The sequence below is a fragment of the Garra rufa genome, chromosome 18 (assembly GCF_049309525.1).
Source record: "Garra rufa chromosome 18, GarRuf1.0, whole genome shotgun sequence".
Taxonomy (NCBI): Eukaryota; Metazoa; Chordata; class Actinopteri; order Cypriniformes; family Cyprinidae; genus Garra; species Garra rufa.
Window position 1 is genome coordinate 2,833,028 of NC_133378.1, and position 18,653 is coordinate 2,851,680.

The 18,653-nt window shown below is 38.0% G+C and overlaps 1 protein-coding gene across 1 annotated transcript in view; it reads right to left on the reverse strand.

The window, feature by feature from the left end:
* Positions 1-18,653, reverse strand: part of oprl1 (opiate receptor-like 1) — a 49,815-nt gene that overhangs the window by 6,973 nt on the left and 24,189 nt on the right. The window contains exon 3 of the mRNA XM_073823133.1: positions 9,303-9,655. Within this exon, the coding sequence (XP_073679234.1) occupies positions 9,303-9,655 (353 nt within the window). The remainder of the gene's footprint in view (positions 1-9,302; positions 9,656-18,653) is intronic.

An 18,653-nucleotide genomic window follows, 5' to 3' on the forward strand; every position in this document is an offset into this window, starting at 1 on the left:
TACGATGGGAGTCACCCATGTTGTCCACAAATTTGAGCGCTGCACGACGGAATAGACGTGAGAATGCAGAGAGCACCAATCAGTGGTCTCTAGAACGCACCTGATTGACAGCTAATCCACAAGCTCTAACATTAGTGTTGTTGTTAAAGTTGTTTATTTTGTTTCACTGTATCGTTTGCTAATTTCGTGCGACGCATACTGTTAAAGTAAATATCATTCAGCTGAACTGTGGACATTAGACACTTCATGACTTGTTTTAGTATTGCAATAAACGCATGTCCACTGCTGAGCCCTGGGTTATGACTAATTCCATGGGCAATGCAGACAAATTACAATTTAAAATCTGTCAGAGCTACAAAAATATTGTACATTTTCATATTTTTACAATGAAGCTTCATATTATGAGAAAGCTACTTTCTTTGACTTCAATATCCTGCAGTCATTGCAAAATTAGCTTCATCCAATTTAAATGGCAAGAATTGAAAACAACAGTGAGGAAATCGATTCTGAACCAGGAATCGAAATTGATTCCAAAAATTTCGGAATCAAACAACCCTACACAGAACAATGGCCGCAGCCCAGCCCTCCACCGCAGCTCCTCCTCAAGCAATGCCTGGGCCCGCAGCCCAAGCCAGCGTTTGGCCGCTTCGTCTGCCAATCGCAGCCCTGGCCACCAACCTCTTTTCCCGTGGAGTTCGCAGCCCAAGCAAGCGCTTGGCCACCAGTCTCAGCTCCGCCGCCCGCCCCCGGCAGCTCGGGGCTCGCAGCTCAAGCGAGCGCTTGGCCACAATGGCCGCCTCACACAGCCCCGCCTCTAGCTGCAGTCAGCTCGGATCTCAAAGCTCAAGCGAGCACCTGGCCGCACTGGCTGTCACACACAGCCCCGCCTCCAGCTCATGTCAGCTCGGATCTCGCAGCTCAAGCGAGTGCTTGGCCGCACTTGCCGCCTCACACAGCCCCGCCTCCCACTGCCGTCAGCTCGGATCTCCCAGCTCGAGCGAGTACCTGGCCGCACTGGCTGTCACACACAGCCCCGCCTCCCGTTGCCGTCAGCTCGGGGCTCGCAGCTCAAGCGAGCACCTGGCCGCACTGGCTGTCACACACAGCCCCGCCTCCCTCTGCCGTCAGCTCGGGGCTCGCAGCTCAAGCGAGCGCCTGGTCGCACTGGCTGCCTCACACAGGCCCTCCACCAGCCTCCTACAGCTCACTCCTCCAACCACAGTACTCGCTCTTCACTGCAACACCAATGCCGAAGCCAAAAGACCTGCTAATCGCTTCTGGTTCCAAAAACATCTCAAGTCCGTCCTGCAATCATCAGGCATCCCAGCAGGAAATTTCTCAAGCCACTCTTTTCGCATCGGGGCAGCAACATCAGCAGCCCAGAAAGGCCTCTCTAAACAGCAGATCCAAACCCTAGGAAGATGGTCATCAGAAGCCTTTCAGAGCTACATCAGAACTAGCCAGTCACATATCAAAGAAGCCCACCAAACCCTCATCAGCCCATAAGCCACCCAAAGTAACCTTCTCCAGGTCTCCCTATCCCCCCGCCTGGTGCAATGCTAGGAGTCTTGATCTCCCATCATTGCCATGAGAGCCCTCCCAGGCGGGTCTTTTTCTCCCTCCCGGCCCGGCGGGCCTAACCCTACACCTTTCCCCTGCCTGGTGCAATGCTAGGAGTCTTGATCTCCCATCATTGCCATGAGAGCCCTCCCAGGCAGGTTCTTTCACTTTCCCTTCCCGCCCGGCCGGCCAGACTCTACGCCTCCTCCCCCCGCCTGGTGCAATGTTAGGAGTCCCGATCTCCTATCATTGCCATGAGAGCCCTCCCAGGCGGGCTTGTCTTTCCGCCTCCCGCCCAGCGGGCCAAACGTCATGCCTTCCTCTGTCCGATGCAACGTCCCCGCCTGGTGCCATGCTAGGAGTCTTGATCTCCTATCATTGCCATGAGAGCCCTCCCAGGCAGGTTCGTTCAGTTTTCCCTTTCCACCCAGCGGGCGGGCCAAACGCTACACCTTTCCCCTGCCTGGTGCAATGCTAGGAGTCTTGATCTCCTATCATTGCCATGAGAGCCCTCCCAGGCAGGTTCGTTCAGTTTCCCCTTTCCACCCAGCGGGCGGGCCAAACGCTACACCTTCCCCCTGCCTGGTGCAACGCTAGGAGTCTTGATCTCCTATCATTGCCATGAGAGCCCTCCCAGGCAGGTTCGTTCAGTTTTCCCTTTCCACCCAGCGGGCGGGCCAAACGCTACACCTTTCCCCTGCCTGGTGCAATGCTAGGAGTCTTGATCTCCTATCATTGCCATGAGAGCCCTCCCAGGCAGGTTCGTTCAGTTTCCCCTTCCCACCCAGCGGGCGGGCCAAACGCTACGTCTTCACCCTGCCTGGTGCAATGCTAGGAGTCTTGATCTCCTATCATTGCCATGAGAGCCCTCCCAGGCAGGTTTTTCTCTCATCCCCCCCACCCAGGTGCTAAACTCTCCCTCCCCCCCGCCTGGTGCAACGCTAGGAGTCTTGATCTCCCATCGTTGCCAAGAGAGCCCTCCCAGGCGGGCTTTTCATTCTACCTCCCCGCTGGTGAGAGCCCTCCCGGTCGGGCCTACATACTCGCCGCCCACAAGCGAGACTCATCTATCCAACGCCACGTGCCATAATCTCCCGCCTACCATCTCAGTAGTCCTTCCGACCCCAAACCACGTACTCCAACATCAACAGCTGGCAGGGCCTACCTGACTGTAGCCTCAAACCAGAGCACTCTGGCCTGCCTACCTGCCAACTTCCCGATCATCAGCCCCCGTCACATTAGTGTCTATTTTGGGGGGTGTCTTTAATCCGGCGGCTGTCCTTCTATCTATTTGCTTTTTGGGGGGTACTCTGGGTTCGGGCCATCCCCGAGCTCGGAGCCCTTCACCGGACAGCACGCCAAACATGCATTTCTATTCTCCGGCTAATTATATGTAAGCGCGAACTCGTGAAATGATGTTTCATTAACAAAGTTCGGGAGAAGCGCGTCAGATACTTAGCGTAAACAGCACAAGAGGAGCCCACTCAAGTCAATCAGCGCCATAGGTTTAAATACAGCGGACTCACCTCCATTCACTTGATGGTTTATCAGTAACCCTCCACCACCCCATCTCCTCACTCCGAGTTCTCACTACTTCTATTGGGGGGGTACTCTGGGTTCGGGCCATCCCCGAGCTCGGAGCCCTTCACCGGACAGCACGCCAAACATGCATTTCTATTCTCCGGCTAATTATATGTAAGCGCGAACTCGTGAAAATATATTATGTATTTTATTAGACTGGTGACGAACGCGCAGTGTAGCATTATAACACATTTTTAAACACTCAAATGTATCTAGTATGATAAAACAGCGCTGCTTTAACCCACATACACATTACCAGAAAGAGCAGAAGTAGTCAACTTTTTCTTGCAATTGTTGAGTTATAAATTTAAAATTTCTGGATATAAAGTCACAGTTATATATAGTCTTTATATAAAGTCACGTGATATAAAGTCTGAACATTTTTCTTGCAAATGCGAGTTTGTATCTTGTAATTCTGACTTTTGTCTTGCAATTCTGACGTTTTTTCTCAGTTGCGAAAAATAAAGTCAGAATTGCAAGATAAAAACTAGCAATTCTAACTTTTGTCTTGCAATTCTGTTTTTCGATGAATCGTGAGATATAAATTCACAATTCTAACTTAACTACAAACTTATTGTTTATAGCTTGCAATTCTGACTTTTTAGATAAAAACTTGCAGTTGTGAGTTATAAAGTCAGAACTGCGTGATACAAAGTGGCAGTTGCGAGACAAAGTCAGAACTGCAGGATAAAAACTCACAATTTTTACTTTTTTCTCACAAATGCAAATTTGTATTTCGCAATTCTAAATTTTTCTTGCAATTGCGAGTTTATATCTCACAATTCTGACTTCTTTCTTGCATGAAAGTGATATTGCGTGATATAAAGTGGCAGTTGCGAGAAATAAAGTCTGAACTGCAAGGAAAAAATAGAATTGTGAAATATAAACTCACAATTTTTACTTCTCGTAATTGTGAGTCTAAAGCTCACAATTCTGAAAAATTAAAAAATTTAGATAAAAAAGCCGCAATTGTGAGTTATAAAGTCAGAAGTACGTGATATAAAGTGGCAGTTACAAGAAATAAAGTCAGAACTGCAAGATAAACTCGCAATTCTGACTTTTTCTTGCAATTATGATGTTTTCCTAGGAATTGAGCTATAAACTCACAATTTTTACTTTTTTTCTCACAACTGTGAGTTTAAAGCTCGCAATTCTGACTTTAAAAATAAAAAAGATAAAAGATAAAAACTTGCAATTGCAAGTTATAAAGTCAGAATTGCGTGATAAAAACTCGCAATTCTGACCTTTTCTTTCAAATCTGATGTTTTTCTTAGAACTGAGATATAAACTCGCAATTTTTTTTCTCACAACCGTGAGTTTAAAGCTTGCAAATTCTGACTTTTTTTAGATTAAAAAATTGAGAAAAAAACTTGCAATTTTTAGTTATAAAGTCAGAATTGCATGATATAAAGTGGCAGTTGCGAGAAACAAAGTCAGAATTTCAAGATAACTCTCAATACTGTTTTTTCTCACAAATGCAAGTTTGTATCTCGCAATTCTGTCTTTTCTTGCAATTCTGACGTTATTCTCAGAATTGTGAGATAAAATGTCAGAATTGCAAGTTATGAAGTCAGAATTGCATGACATAAAGTGGCGATTGTGAGAAATAGTCTGAACTGCAAGATAAAAATTAGAATTGTGAGATATTAACTCGCAATTTTGACTTTTTTCTCGTAATTGTGAGTTTAAAGCTCGCAATTCTGACTTTTGAGATAAAAATTTGAGATAAAAACTTGCAATTGTAAATTATAAAGTCAGATTTGCGTGATAAAAACTCGCAATTCTGACCTTTTCTTGCAAATCTGATGTTTTCCTTAGAACTGAGATATAAACTCGCAATTTTGACTTTTTTCTCGTAATTGTGAGTTTAAAGATTGCAATTCTGACTTTTGAGAGTTAAAACATTTAGATAAAAACTTGCAATTGCAAGTTACAACCTCACAATGACTTTTTTCTTGCAATTTTGACTTTTTTCTCAGAATTGTGAGATATTAACTTAAATTTTGAGGGAAAAAGAACCGTGTAATGTTCTGATAATTGCAAGTTTATATCTCACAATTATGACCTAGCTTGTAACTGCATGTTAAAAAGTCTGAATTGTGAGTTTCTCGCAATTCTGGCTTTTTAACATGCAATTGCTATGTTTTTACTCAGAACTGTGAATTTACATCTTGCAATTCTGATATTACATTATTTTTTTTAATTGCCAGTTTATTTTTGAATTTGTGAGTTTTCTGACACAATTGTGAGTTTATATCATGCAAATATGAGAAAAAAATCTGAAAGGCGAGTTTGTATCGCACAATTGTGAGAAAAAAGACAGAATTGTGAGATAATCAAACTACGCCTTGGATTCTTTGTTTGTTTTGAATATGCGCCCTTAAAGAATCCTGAAAAACTTACATTTTACTTAAAAATACTAATCAGCACAACTGTTTTTAACACAGGTAATAACGTGTCTTGAGCAGCAAATATTAGAATGATTTTTGAAGGATCATGTGACACTGAAGATGAGTAGTGACGCTAATAATTCAGCTTTGCCATTACAAAAGTTTTTTTTTTTTTATTGTAATAATATCTGTAACATTTTGTTCTGATACTCCATTTTAGACATTCTGCTTACTATAAGTAATTTTGCTACTTATGTCAACAACCAGTTATTAAAGTATAAGTAGACAGTGTGCTTAACATCTGCTAACAATTGTAAAGGTTCCCAGGCAGACATTTTTAAATGTATAGGCCTACTGTTATAAAGCAACTGTTATAATATAAATCTGAACGTAAATACTGTGTCCTATTTCTGAAGTGCTGGTTTAGTGGTGATTATTTCACTGAGAGGGAACTCGAGATCAGAGAAGGTTTTTCAACACAATACAGCTAAATGGGCTTATCCACTATTCTTCAGGATCTATAAGGTTCATGAATAATGGATTATGAAAGAGAAGAGTGTGTTGAAGAGATGTCGCAGAGAGCACAGCAGAGATTCAGGACACATACACAAATACAAATGTGTAGACAAAAAAAAAACGATAGGTAACAGGTCACAAAATACGTGAAGTATGCAATAAATAATAGGCTACAGGTCTTGAAGAGATTTTCAATTTTCCATAGTTTTTCATAGTACTGCCATTAAAGGATTAGTTTAGAAAAAATTACAGATAATGTACCCCCTTGTCATCCAAGATGTTTATGTCTTTCTTTCTTAAGTCGTAAAGAAATTATGTTTTTTGAGGAAAACATTTCAGGATTTCTTTCCATATAATGGATATGTATGGTGCCCCCAAGTTTGAACTTCCAAAATGCAACTTCAGAGGGCTCTAAACGTTCCCAGCTGAGGAAGAAGGGTCTTATCTAGCGAAACGATCGGCTATTTTCAAAACAAATTGACAATTTATATACTTTTTAACCTAAAATGCTCATCTTGTCTCGTCTTTGCGGTGCGCATACATAGTCTGTGTGATCTGGGTCAATACACTTAGGGTATGTTGAAATACTCCCATCTCGTTTTCTTCCCCAACTTCAAAATCATCCTACATCGCTGCAGAAGTACTGACCCAGTGTTTACAAAGTTAACATACAAAGAAGATTAAACAGCCTTTAAAAAAACAGGTAAAATAGCGTTGTAGGATGATTTTGAAGTTGAAGATGAAAACGAGACTGGAGTATTTCGACATACCCTGTATTGACCCGGATTACACAGACTATGCATGCACATCACAGAGATGAGACAAGATGAGCATTTGCGGTTTAAAAGTATACAAATTGTCAATTTGTTTCAAAAATAACCAATTTAGCTAGATAAGACCCTTCTTTCTCGGTTGGGATTGTTTAGTGCCCTTTGAAGCTGCATTTAAACTGCGTTTTGGAAGTTCAAACTTGGGGGCACCATAGATATCCATTATATGGAGAGAAATCCTGAAATGTTTTCCTCCAAAAACATAATTTCTTTAGGACTGAAGAAAGAAAGACATTAACATCTTGGATGACAAGGGATGAGTACATTATCTGTACATTTTGTTCTGAAAGTGAACTAATCCTTTAAAGAAGAAGTTCACTTCCAGAACGAAAATTTCCTGATGATTTACTCACCCCCATGTTTTCTCCATATAGTGGACTTCGATGGTGGCCAACAGGTTAAAGGTCCAAATTGCAGTTTCAATGCAGCTTCGAAGGGCTCTACACAATCCAAGACGAGGAATAAGGGTCTTATCTAAGGTCATTTTCTAAGAAAGTCACAAATTTACATACTTTTTAACCACAAATGCTCATCTTGCACCAGCTCGACCTCACGCATTATGTAACGTAGGTGAAAGTACCGACCCAGTGTTTACAAAGCAAACATGGGAAGCAAGACAAATGCCCTTTACAAACAAAGGTAAAACAACGTTGGACATTTTTAAAGTTGGAGGAAAAAATTAGATTGAGTTTTTCGCCCTACCCTAACTTTTTGCTTTCCTTATTCCCCGACTGGGATCGCGTAGAGCCCTATGAAGCTGCATTGAAACTGCAATTTGGACCTACAACCCATTGTCCAACAAGTCCGCTATATGGAGAAAAATCCTGGAAAGTTTTCCTCAAAAATCTTAATTTCTTTTTGACTGAAGAAAAGAAGACATGAACATTTTGGATGACATGAGGGTGAAGAAATTATCAGGAAATTTTCATTCTGGAAGCGAACTTCTTTAATTCATGCTGATTGAATAAAAAAATAATAATAAAATCAAAAGTGAAAAAAAAATGAAAATATTCTTGGATAAAAATAATGTAGTGAAATAGTATTTCATTTTAATTGATTATTTTATTTTATTTTATTTAATCCTTTCTTTTTTTTTTCTTTTTTTTTAATATGTGACCCTGGACCACAAAACCAGTCTTAAGTAGAATGGCTATATTTGTAGCAATAGCCCAAATACATTGTATGGGTCAAAATTATCGATTTTTTCCTTGCCAAAAATGTTCATGTTCCATGAAGATATTTTGTACATTTCATACTGTAAATATATCTTAATTATAAACTTAATTTTAGATTAGTAATATGCATTTCCACAAACTTCATTTGGACAACTTAAATTTTTCTTTAGATTTTTTCAGTTTTTTTTTGTTTTTTTTTGCACCCTCAGACTCTAGATTTTCATATAGTTGTATCTCGGCCAAATATTGTCCTATCCTAACAAACCATTTTATTTGTTCAACTTTATGCATATTCAGATGATGAGCCTTATGACTGGTTTTGTGGTCCAGGGTCACAAATGACCTAGAGATTCACTCTCATACACACTCGAAACGCATTGCACACTTACCTATTGAATACACACTAACATTTACATTTACATTGTGAATTGACATTTAAATGTAAATGTAAATGTAAATTTATATACTTAATAAGAAAAGCGAGCTCAGCATGATGTTAAACCCATTTCCCACTAATACAATTTGCATAGCAAGGTACTTTCATGCTCTTTTCTAATAAAAAGAAACCTCATTCAATTAGGAAATGTTATGATTGTCAAGAGCTCAAAGCCACAGGGAGGAAAAGGGCCTTCTGGGTCACCCGTGGTTCTGCTTTCAGAACAGTGTGCAGAGCAATTACTGTAACCTCAATGAATCCAATAACAGCAAAATGATGAACACTAAAATGCTTCGGATGTGCCTTTTAAAGTCTTAATAGAGCACGTATTATTGACAAACAAACCCCACACATATACAGTCATATTACGATTCCCCTGTAGGTCTCAGGTGTTTCAATTTGTTATTCGGTGTGCTGGTGCATCCTGTGATAGTAAAACGGCTGCTCCCAATTGAACGTTGCATAAATGTTTAATATTCACTGACTGGCGTGTGAGCTACTGTGATTATTCTCACATTTTCTGCAGTTGAGAGAAGCTTTTACGTTGGTAGTCAACAGGAAACAGCTTTTACAAGCAATTTCACTTTCATCATTTGACGTACTCTACCATCATACATTCGGAATAAGTCATTTTTGGAGCATTTTAGAAAGAAGTCGTCTTTTATGTTTCCACTTAAAAATACAATATAAACTGTAATATTGTCAAATATTATTACAATTTAAAAGAATGGTAACTCTTTACTATAACCTTTCTCAGTTACTTTGTAGTAAGTAAAAGGAAAAGGTAAATAGGGTCATAACTGTAAACACTCACCGTTGTCATTCTCCACGTCTCCAAGTACCATAGCCGGGACCCCTATGGCTGAAGCCAAGACCCACACGCAGATATTGACCACCTTGGCCTTGTGGGGTGTCCGCATGTCCAGGGCTTTCACCGGGTGGCACACGGCCACATATCGATCCATGCTCATCACGGTCAAGGTGAACACACTGGTGAACATGTTATAGTAGTCGATGGAGACGACCGCCTTGCACAGGGCATTGCCAAAGGGCCAGAAACCTAGGAACACATCCGTGCCCTGGAAGGGAAGCGTAGCCAAAACCAGCGCATCAGCGAGTGCCAGGTTAAAGATATAGATGTTGGTAGCTGTCTTCATCTTGGTATATCTGGGGAAGTGACAGAGAAAGAGAACAAAAATATAAATCAGGACGAACAGCTAAACACATTCATCCTGACAAAGTCTGTATTCGTGAGGAAACAGATCAGTTGACGCTCCCCTGGGCCCTCCGCAACAATGGCATTAAAATGACATTTCACATCAAATCCGCTTCGCTTTTTAATGTTTTTTTTTTGTCGGCAATCTCTTGTTTTATTTGAAAGCTAGAACCTGTGATCCCCACTGCGGATATGCACCTAGATTCATAAACAATTACAAATATGAGCAACGCACTGCCATGACAATGCATGAAGAGCAGGAATTATTTGGTTGGCAGCTGTTTTATGATGTTTGACAAAGGTTGATAACAGTTGCTGTGCTGTACCAACAATCCCATCATTCACCGCAGTTCCACCTTTACTCAAGATCTAACAAACAAACAAACAGTGAAATGAAACATGACAAGCATTGATAAATGCTTAAACGTAAATGCATATTAAATAATTATAAATAAAGCATTTATTCAATTAACTAAAATATTTGTATATAAATATATTTTAATATATTTTAATGTGTGCCTTGCCAGTATGTATTGTGAAAAGAGCAACACACGAATTGACTTGACTATTGCAATTATAATAATTAAGAATGAACTTTTTCTCAAAAAGAAATTAGACACTTATTTTGAGCTGAAATTGCAGTGTTTTGCAATATGAAGTGATCCTCAAAATATCTGCCTGGTCTAATCTAATGTTTTGTTCCTCTGTAATCAAACTGACATTTAACAGTAATGACAGAAAAAAAGTGGTATTCAGACTGGTTCAGCAGGTGAGAATTTTTGTCTTGAATTTGATGCCTCTACTATCTGTTTTATGGCAGCCCGTTTCTGTCACTGAATAAAAAAAATTAAAAAGGTAATTGTGACTTATCTTACAATTCTGACTTTTTTCTCTCGCAATTGCGAGTTTATATCTTACAGTTCAGAATTTTTTACTCAGAACTGTCAATACAAACTCGCAATTCAGACTTCTCTTTACTCAGAATTGTGGGTTTATATCTCACAATTCTGAATTTATAACATGCAATTGCAAGTTAAGTGAGGATTGTGAGATATAAACTTAATTCTCAGAACACAGTCTTTTTTCCCTTAAAAATTGACTTTATATCTCGCAATTATGATTTATTTCTCAGAATTGCGAGTTTATATCTCGCAGTTCTGACTTAATTTTCTTGCAATTCAAGTTTATATCACAATTTTTAGAAAAAAGTCTGAATTCGAAGTTTATATTTCACAATTCTGAATTTCTAACATGCAACTGAGAGTTAAGTCAGAATGGTGAGTAAAACATTTTACTTTATAACTTGCAATCGCGAGTTTATATCTCACAAGTTTGAAAAAAGTCAGAATTGCTAAATATCTCGCAATTCTGACTTTATTTTTCACAACTGAGTTTATCTCACACAACTGAGAAAAAAGTCAGAATTGTTTCATAACTTAAAAATTGCATGTTTATATCTCCCAATTCTGACCTAATTTCTTGCAATTTGAGTTTATATCATACAATTCTGAGAAAAAAAAGTCAGGATTGTGAGTTTATATCTTACTTACAATTCTGACTATAACTCGTAATTCTGACTTTATAACCCGCAATTGCAAGTTTTTTATCTTGCAATTCTGATTCGCAATTTGAGTTTATATCATGCAATTCTGAGAAAAAAATACTTTCTGACTTTATAACTCACAATTTGGACTATAACTCGCAATTCTGACTCACAATTTGAGTTGATAACTCACAATTATGACTTCATAACTCGCAATTGCGAGTTTTTATCTCACAATTTTGACTCACAATTTGAGTTTATATCACACAATTCTGAAAAATAAGTTAAATTTGCAAGTTTATATCTCGTAACTCACTTTATAACCTACAATTTTGCCTTTATAACTCGCAACTGGGAGTTTTTATCTCACAATTCTGACTTAATTTCTCGCAATTTGAGTTTATATCACGCAATTCTGAAAAATAAGTTAAAATTGCAAGTTTATATCTCAAAATTCAGAAAAAAAGTTGCGAGCTATACAGTAAATTGAGAAAAAAGTCAGAATTGTGAGTTTTTTTCGCAATTGAGTTTATATCACGCAAAAAAGTCAAAATTGTAAGATATAAACTCACAATTTTGACTTGTTTCTTTTATAACTTTATAACTCGCAATTGTGAGTTTATCGCGCAATTCTGAGAAAAAAGGTACAAATTGGGGGTTATATCTTTCAATTCTGACTTTATAACTTGTAATTGCTTGTTTATTTCTTGCAATTCTGACTATTTCTCGCAATTGTAGGTTTATATCACGCAACTCTGATAAGAAAGTCAGAATTGCGAGTTTGTATCACAATTCTGATGAAAAAAAGCCAGAATTGTGAGATAAAAAGTTGCAATATTATAACTTATTTTTGTTTTGTTTTTATTCAGTGGCAGAAACGGCTTCCATACTGTTTGGATAATAAGCCTTTTTTATAAGACTTCTTCTTCATATAATTTGAAAGAATGTGAATATATTTAGCATAATGAGGTCCTGCATCCGACATCGACATGCTCTGTCAATTCCAGTCCTTTCTAAATCAGTTTTTCTGCATGTACGCATGTAGATAATAGATGAATGGACAATGAATTAGCATAAATATACAAACAAAAAGTGACAGAAAAAAAGAAAGCAATAATTTTAATACATTTATGCATTTGCAAACTTGTTTTCCCCCAAAATGGTCCGAATATGCATTTTCACTAGCTTTTTTCTTATTAGGTTTTGCAAAGCAGTTTATTCAGAGTCAGCAGACAGGCCAATCTCATTTTCAGTTTTCTATTTTAGTGCCCTTTAATGGCAAGACAGTATGAAATTGTGCAATGCAAATTAAAGTATAATCCCAACAGGGCCAGTAAACAAATAATATTAACCAATGAAATCGACTACCAGTGATGCAAATAAATAAATAAGCAGAATAATAACAATAAAAAAGAAACTCTCCCTCTTTTCTCTAATACAGCAACATTAGAGGATGACACGACGCTTTTAGCCTCCTCTGCTGTCCTTTTTCAGATTGTTATGCAACAGCGAGAGCTAGCCTGAGTGAGTACGGTGAAGAAGTGAAGAAGAAAGACAGCAACACATCCTCCTCCAGTCCTGAGTCACGCAGGTATACAGCCATTTTAATCATCCAACACTACAAACATCGTCATAGAAAAATAATAAAATAATAATAATCAGAGTAGATGAAATCGAAACATGAGGCCTGTGGATCCAGCAGTAAGTACTGCCTAAACTTACTATCAAATATGGTACTGTTAGATTATTTGTTGAACCTCCTGGGAAGTGGAGATATGTTTTCATATTTCCAGCTGTATGACAGTATAATACAAACCCTGCTGTGAAATGACACCAGTGATAATACTTTCATTGGACTTCATAACCCTAATTATGAATCTGTATGTGTGTGTAAGAGCTACAGCAGCAATATTAGCGCACCGCTTATGAGCCCCTCTGGGTTTATTGTGACAAGTTAGCTGGCAAATGAAAACAACACCCTGTTTTACTGATATATCGTATTTAATAAGCAGTGAATAGACTTCGCCGTTAGACATTAATGGTAATTCTCTTATAACTGGCTCAGAGTATGTCTTGAATCTTGATCAGATTACAGCTCAATATCCTAATGAATAGAAAAAACATTGCATATTTGACAAACTGATTATGTTTAGAAGTTTTCAAATATGATTTCAAACACTGAACATGACGTTTCCTAACCAAAAAAAAAAAAAAAACTGTTTAGACAAACTCAATTTCTAATCATATCTTGACTGGTTTTAAAATGAGTTTCAGAAAAATGTCTATATGCCAGTAAAAGATCTTGATTTAAGATAAAATCCACCAACGCTTTGGTGCAACCTCCTGCGTCTCCTTCCATTTTCTAAAAATTTGTGTTTTTATTACTCAGTATGTGTCTGTACTGCAATATCACATATCATAGATTTTGACAAATCAGTTTAAAGCTAAGCAAATCTACCTCACCAGAGGCTGTGTGACTTTATTAAACTCGCAGCAGGTGAAATATGGAAAATGGACCTCCGGGATAAAGGCTGACTTTGACATTGCGTGATTTCATAAATATCTGATGGTGTTGACAATAGGGACATAGTTTTGAAACCTGCTGCTCCCCGCCCCCTTTTCCAGAACAAGTCTGTGCCTTTATAGGTTGTACTTCAGATACTATGCTAAAAAAACATCTGTTTGTTTTTGATTATCATGTATATTCCACTGAAAACATGCGTTTTTTTTAGTGCACACACACAGAAAGCGGCTGTCAAACAGCATGTGAGTACTAAACTAAGTTCTCTTTCATGTCTTATTGCGCTTAAACTCAATTTCTAATCATATCTTGACTGGTTTTTAAATGAGTTTCAGAAAAATGTCTATATGCCAGTAAATGATCTTAGACTAATTTAAGATATATCCACCTACGCTTTGGTGCAACCTCCTGCGTCTTCTTCCATTTTCTCAAAATTTGTGTTTTTATTACTTAGTATGTGTCTGTACTGCAATATCACATATCATAGATTTTGACAAATCAGTTTAAAGCTAAGCAAATCTACCTCACCAGAGGCTGTGTGACTTTATTAAACTCGCAGCAGGTGAAATATGGAAAATGGACCTCCGGGATAAAGGCTGACTTTGACATTGCGTGATTTCATAAATATCTGATGGTGTTGACAATAGGGACATAGTTTTGAAACCTTATAAAAAAGTTATATTTTCTGAAATATTAACATCTTCCTGAAGGTTTTCAAGGTGCACTAGTAATGTTTATTTGAAAGATACATATTAGTATTTCTATTTTTTTCATTTACTTAACCAAGCGTTACAACGGTGTCTACACAAACTCAGACAAGTCTCAGGTGTCCCCAGAATGTGTATGTGAAGTTTCAGCTCAAAATACTACACATTTCATTTATTATTTAATTTTGAAAATGCCTTTTTTAAGTGGAAGAAAAAAAACCATGCTGTTTTCATGCATGTCTCTTTAAATGCAAATAAGCTGCTGCTCCCTGCTTTTACAGCTCATACCTCAGATACTCTGCTTAAAAGCATCTGTTTGGTTTTGATTATCATGTATATTCTGCTGAAATCATGTGTTTTAAACCATAGTAGTTTAAACTTCTGAAACACACAGAAAGCGGCATGTGAGTACTAAACTAAGTTCTCTTTCATGTCTTATTGCGCTTAAACTCTCAAATGACTTTATATTCATATTATATCTGTGTGGCAGCAGTGTAATATACAGTAAATACATCAATAAATCCACTGGTCTCTTGTCTCCTCTGATGCTTGGACTCTAAATAGTGTTCTGTGCTCATTTGTGCAGCCAGTGACAGAACAGTTATCGTGCTTTGCTTGAACTTTCGGCATGACATTAGAACTAATACACTGTTGTCACTTTGAAAAAACTAAATGATGGCGCCGTGGATGGAAACGTGCAAATTAAGAAGCGATAATATTATAATAAGATTCCCTTTCATGCGGGGAGCAAAATCTGAGTGGTTTCTTTTGTCACAAGCTTGCAGAGAGAAGGCTTACCAAGAACAATTTACTGGGTTGTTTTTTTTCACACTTTCTGAGTTGGTAGATGCAACGAGACATGATTATAGGACTTAAACACAGAAAAAGACAGATATTAATGATAGTTTTTAAAAACATATCGCATTAGTTTACATTTATGGTGTGGACCATTTGTGTTAAGCATATTCTACGATTGTCTCTGATTCATTTCAAAGCTGAAATGCTGCTCTCAAACCGAATGGCAAATAAAGTCATGGATCACGTTGTGTCCCATGTTTGTCACCAGCCGAGCTGATCTAGGTTGGTTTTTTGCAGGGTTAGCAAGTCAAACTAAAACTAGAGAGATTAAACATTTCACAGCAGGCATGGTTGTAGCAAAAAAACCTGAAGTTGGATGAGTAAAAGAAAATCTCACTGGACGGAGAGAGTTTGCTTTGAAATTCGAAGACTGAAGGCTCAGATTCAGTCTCTGTTAGTCTGGGATGGATAGAGGAACAGGCTCGTGAGAATTGTGGTTGATCTTGCACTGACAGCATTTCAACTTCTTGAAAACCAGACTGGGATCAGACAGCGCTGAAACTAGACCCTGAGCCTGAGAGCAGCCGAGAGGAGTGCAGAAGAGAGAGATCAATGAAGTGGAGGGATGGGGAGAGTGTAATCAAGGTTGAGACATCAGGGAGGAAGAAGAGCATTCAGATCTGATGAGGCTGCGATGAGCTTTTGGGGAAGCCAGTGGGAATACATTCATACACAGCAGCTCCTCTCTCTCCCTCTATAATCACGTCTCATTTACACAATCTTGGCCTGGATATCTACAGATACTTTTGGGCTCGGGCCAGACTCAATCTGTTAACTGATGCTAAAACACGAAGGATATACGAAGCCTAAGACAAAACAGATCTCTGGAATGCTTTCCAATGTAAATTAGTACTTAATTAGTATTTATTTATTGGACTGCAATGCAGGATTGTACTGCCTTCCAAGGGAGCACCACATGAATTCTTCACGAAGAACAGAATCCCAAAGATACAAATAAAACTAGTTTAATTAATTACTCACTCTCAAGTCGTTCCAAACCCATAAGACATCTTCATCTTCAAACACAAATTAAGATATTTCTGATGAAATCCGAGAGGTAGTAAGGACATTGTTAAAACAGTTCATTGCTCAAGCGCAATGTTACAAAGCTATGAGAATACTTTTTGTGCTCTAAGAAAAGTAAATAATCTCATGCATTCACAAGAGTACCACAATGAATATAAGTACCTCTATAAATATCAGTTTGCTCATCTGTAGAAGATAAAAGTGCTTTATTGTTACTGTACCATGAGATCAATTCTAATTTTAGTTCATGAAACAGTCTCTCCGTAGATTATATATCCATGCTGAATAATAATGCTGAAAAAAGAATGAATAATCACTTGAACTGGTATAAATATTATATGAGTTGCCAAGTTAGATGATATATTTATGCTAATTGTATAATTTTTTTGTGTCTTGCAGCCACTGAGGTCACGGGGGAAGGGGTTGAGATTGCTGGAATTTAATTTAATTTTCTGCAGAGTAATATCTCAAATCTTAATAAAGCAGCAGTTATGCTGTGCCGGTGAGACTCTGTGTGTCAGTCATGAAAGGAAAGAGTGTTTCTGTAGAGACTCTGACTCCGACACCTGATGTGCCAAAGACAATCACCGATCTCCTGAGCTACGAGTGTTAAATGTGAGGAGATGAAATAGTGCTTGAGAAAATCTGTGTAGCACGCTTTGGACATATAAAGCAGCATGGCTGTTTTCAGCAGAGATAATCATAAGAAATGTTAGAATGGTTTCTGAAGGATTGTGTGACACTGAAGACTGGAGTAATGATGCTGAAAATTCAGCTTTGCTTTTGTTAATAATATTTCACAATTTTGGCATTTTTGTTGTATTTTTGGTCAAAGAAATGCAGCTTTGGTAAACTTTTTTTTTTTTTTTTCCAATTTAACCAACTCCAACATTTGAATAGTGGTGTATACACTCTTAAAAATAAAGGTGCTTTAAAAGGTTCTTCAAAGTAATGCCATAGAAGCATTTTTGGTTCCACAAAGATCCATTCAGTCAAAGGTTCTTTAAAAGAACCATCTCTTTCTTACCTTTTTTATAATCTTAAGAACCGTCTTTTGTCACAAAGGAAAGGTTCTTCAGATGTTAAAGGCACTTCATGGAGCCCTTTAAGCTAAAAAGGCATCATGAAGTACCTTTATTTTTAAAAGAGGAGCAAATAGCACAGGGCTGCGAAATGAAGTCGAGTGGTTTTTAAAGAGTCCATTAAAATGTTATACATGTGTTAATAAGTGTAAATATCTGCTTAGAAAATGCCTTTTATTGATGTTGATGTGGAGTACACTACAGTAGCAGACATAAAAGCCACAAAACGCAAGAGGATATGTGTTAGTGCTACCTTAACAAATGTTTTCTCTGATAAATCTGTGTAAACTTCTGTTTCTGAACACCAAATAGCTGTAATGCTGTAATAGTAAGTAAAGTACATAAGCCATATGGTGGCTGTATGTGTCATTAATCATAGTTGTGGGCGTCAAATGTACACATGACATAAATGCCACATGTGATCCGAATGATGCAGTTACTGGTGTGTAACCTTCCACTTGGGAGTGATAACAAATTTTACTGTTGCTCCTCAGCAGCCAAAAGACAGCTTGATTTATGAATGATGGATGACTTGTTTGAATCGTCAACATCCAAGACAATACATAATTAATAAAAATCTTTCTACACAATATCTGATTGAACTATCACACACTGTGCGAAAGAGAAAAGATTTTTATGTAGCATTGCATCAAATGCCAATCAAGATGAACACCAATGAGACTAACAAAATCTTCTGTCAATGTAGTCATCATGCAGATGTGTGTATAATTATATTTCTCACTCTATAGCATTAAGATGACTATCCTATTCACGACCAAAAGAGATCAACCGACTGAAATCGCAGAGTAATTGGTTGTATCAGATGCTGTGCGATGGTTTTATAAGGTAAATTTACAAGGACATCTATAGAAAGTGATAGAGATTGAATCTGTGCTTCGCCAATTTGTATTGCTACACTACACTCACACAGAAATATAGTGTCTCATCAGTGCGAGTCGACATTAAAAGAGATGCTTCAGAAAACGAGAAATTGAAAAAGAATGTGCTGAATCAGAAATAATGCCAACACACATATAAATCAATATACACTTTTCCACATGAGGTCATATCCTGATGGAAAGAGAGAAAGAAGTGTTTAACTTTATCCTTGGCATATACAGCATAATAAAAAGAAAGCCTGATTGACTGGAATAAAGCATTCAGTACACTACAGTGAGTAATAGATCAATAAATAGATAAAAACATCTAGAT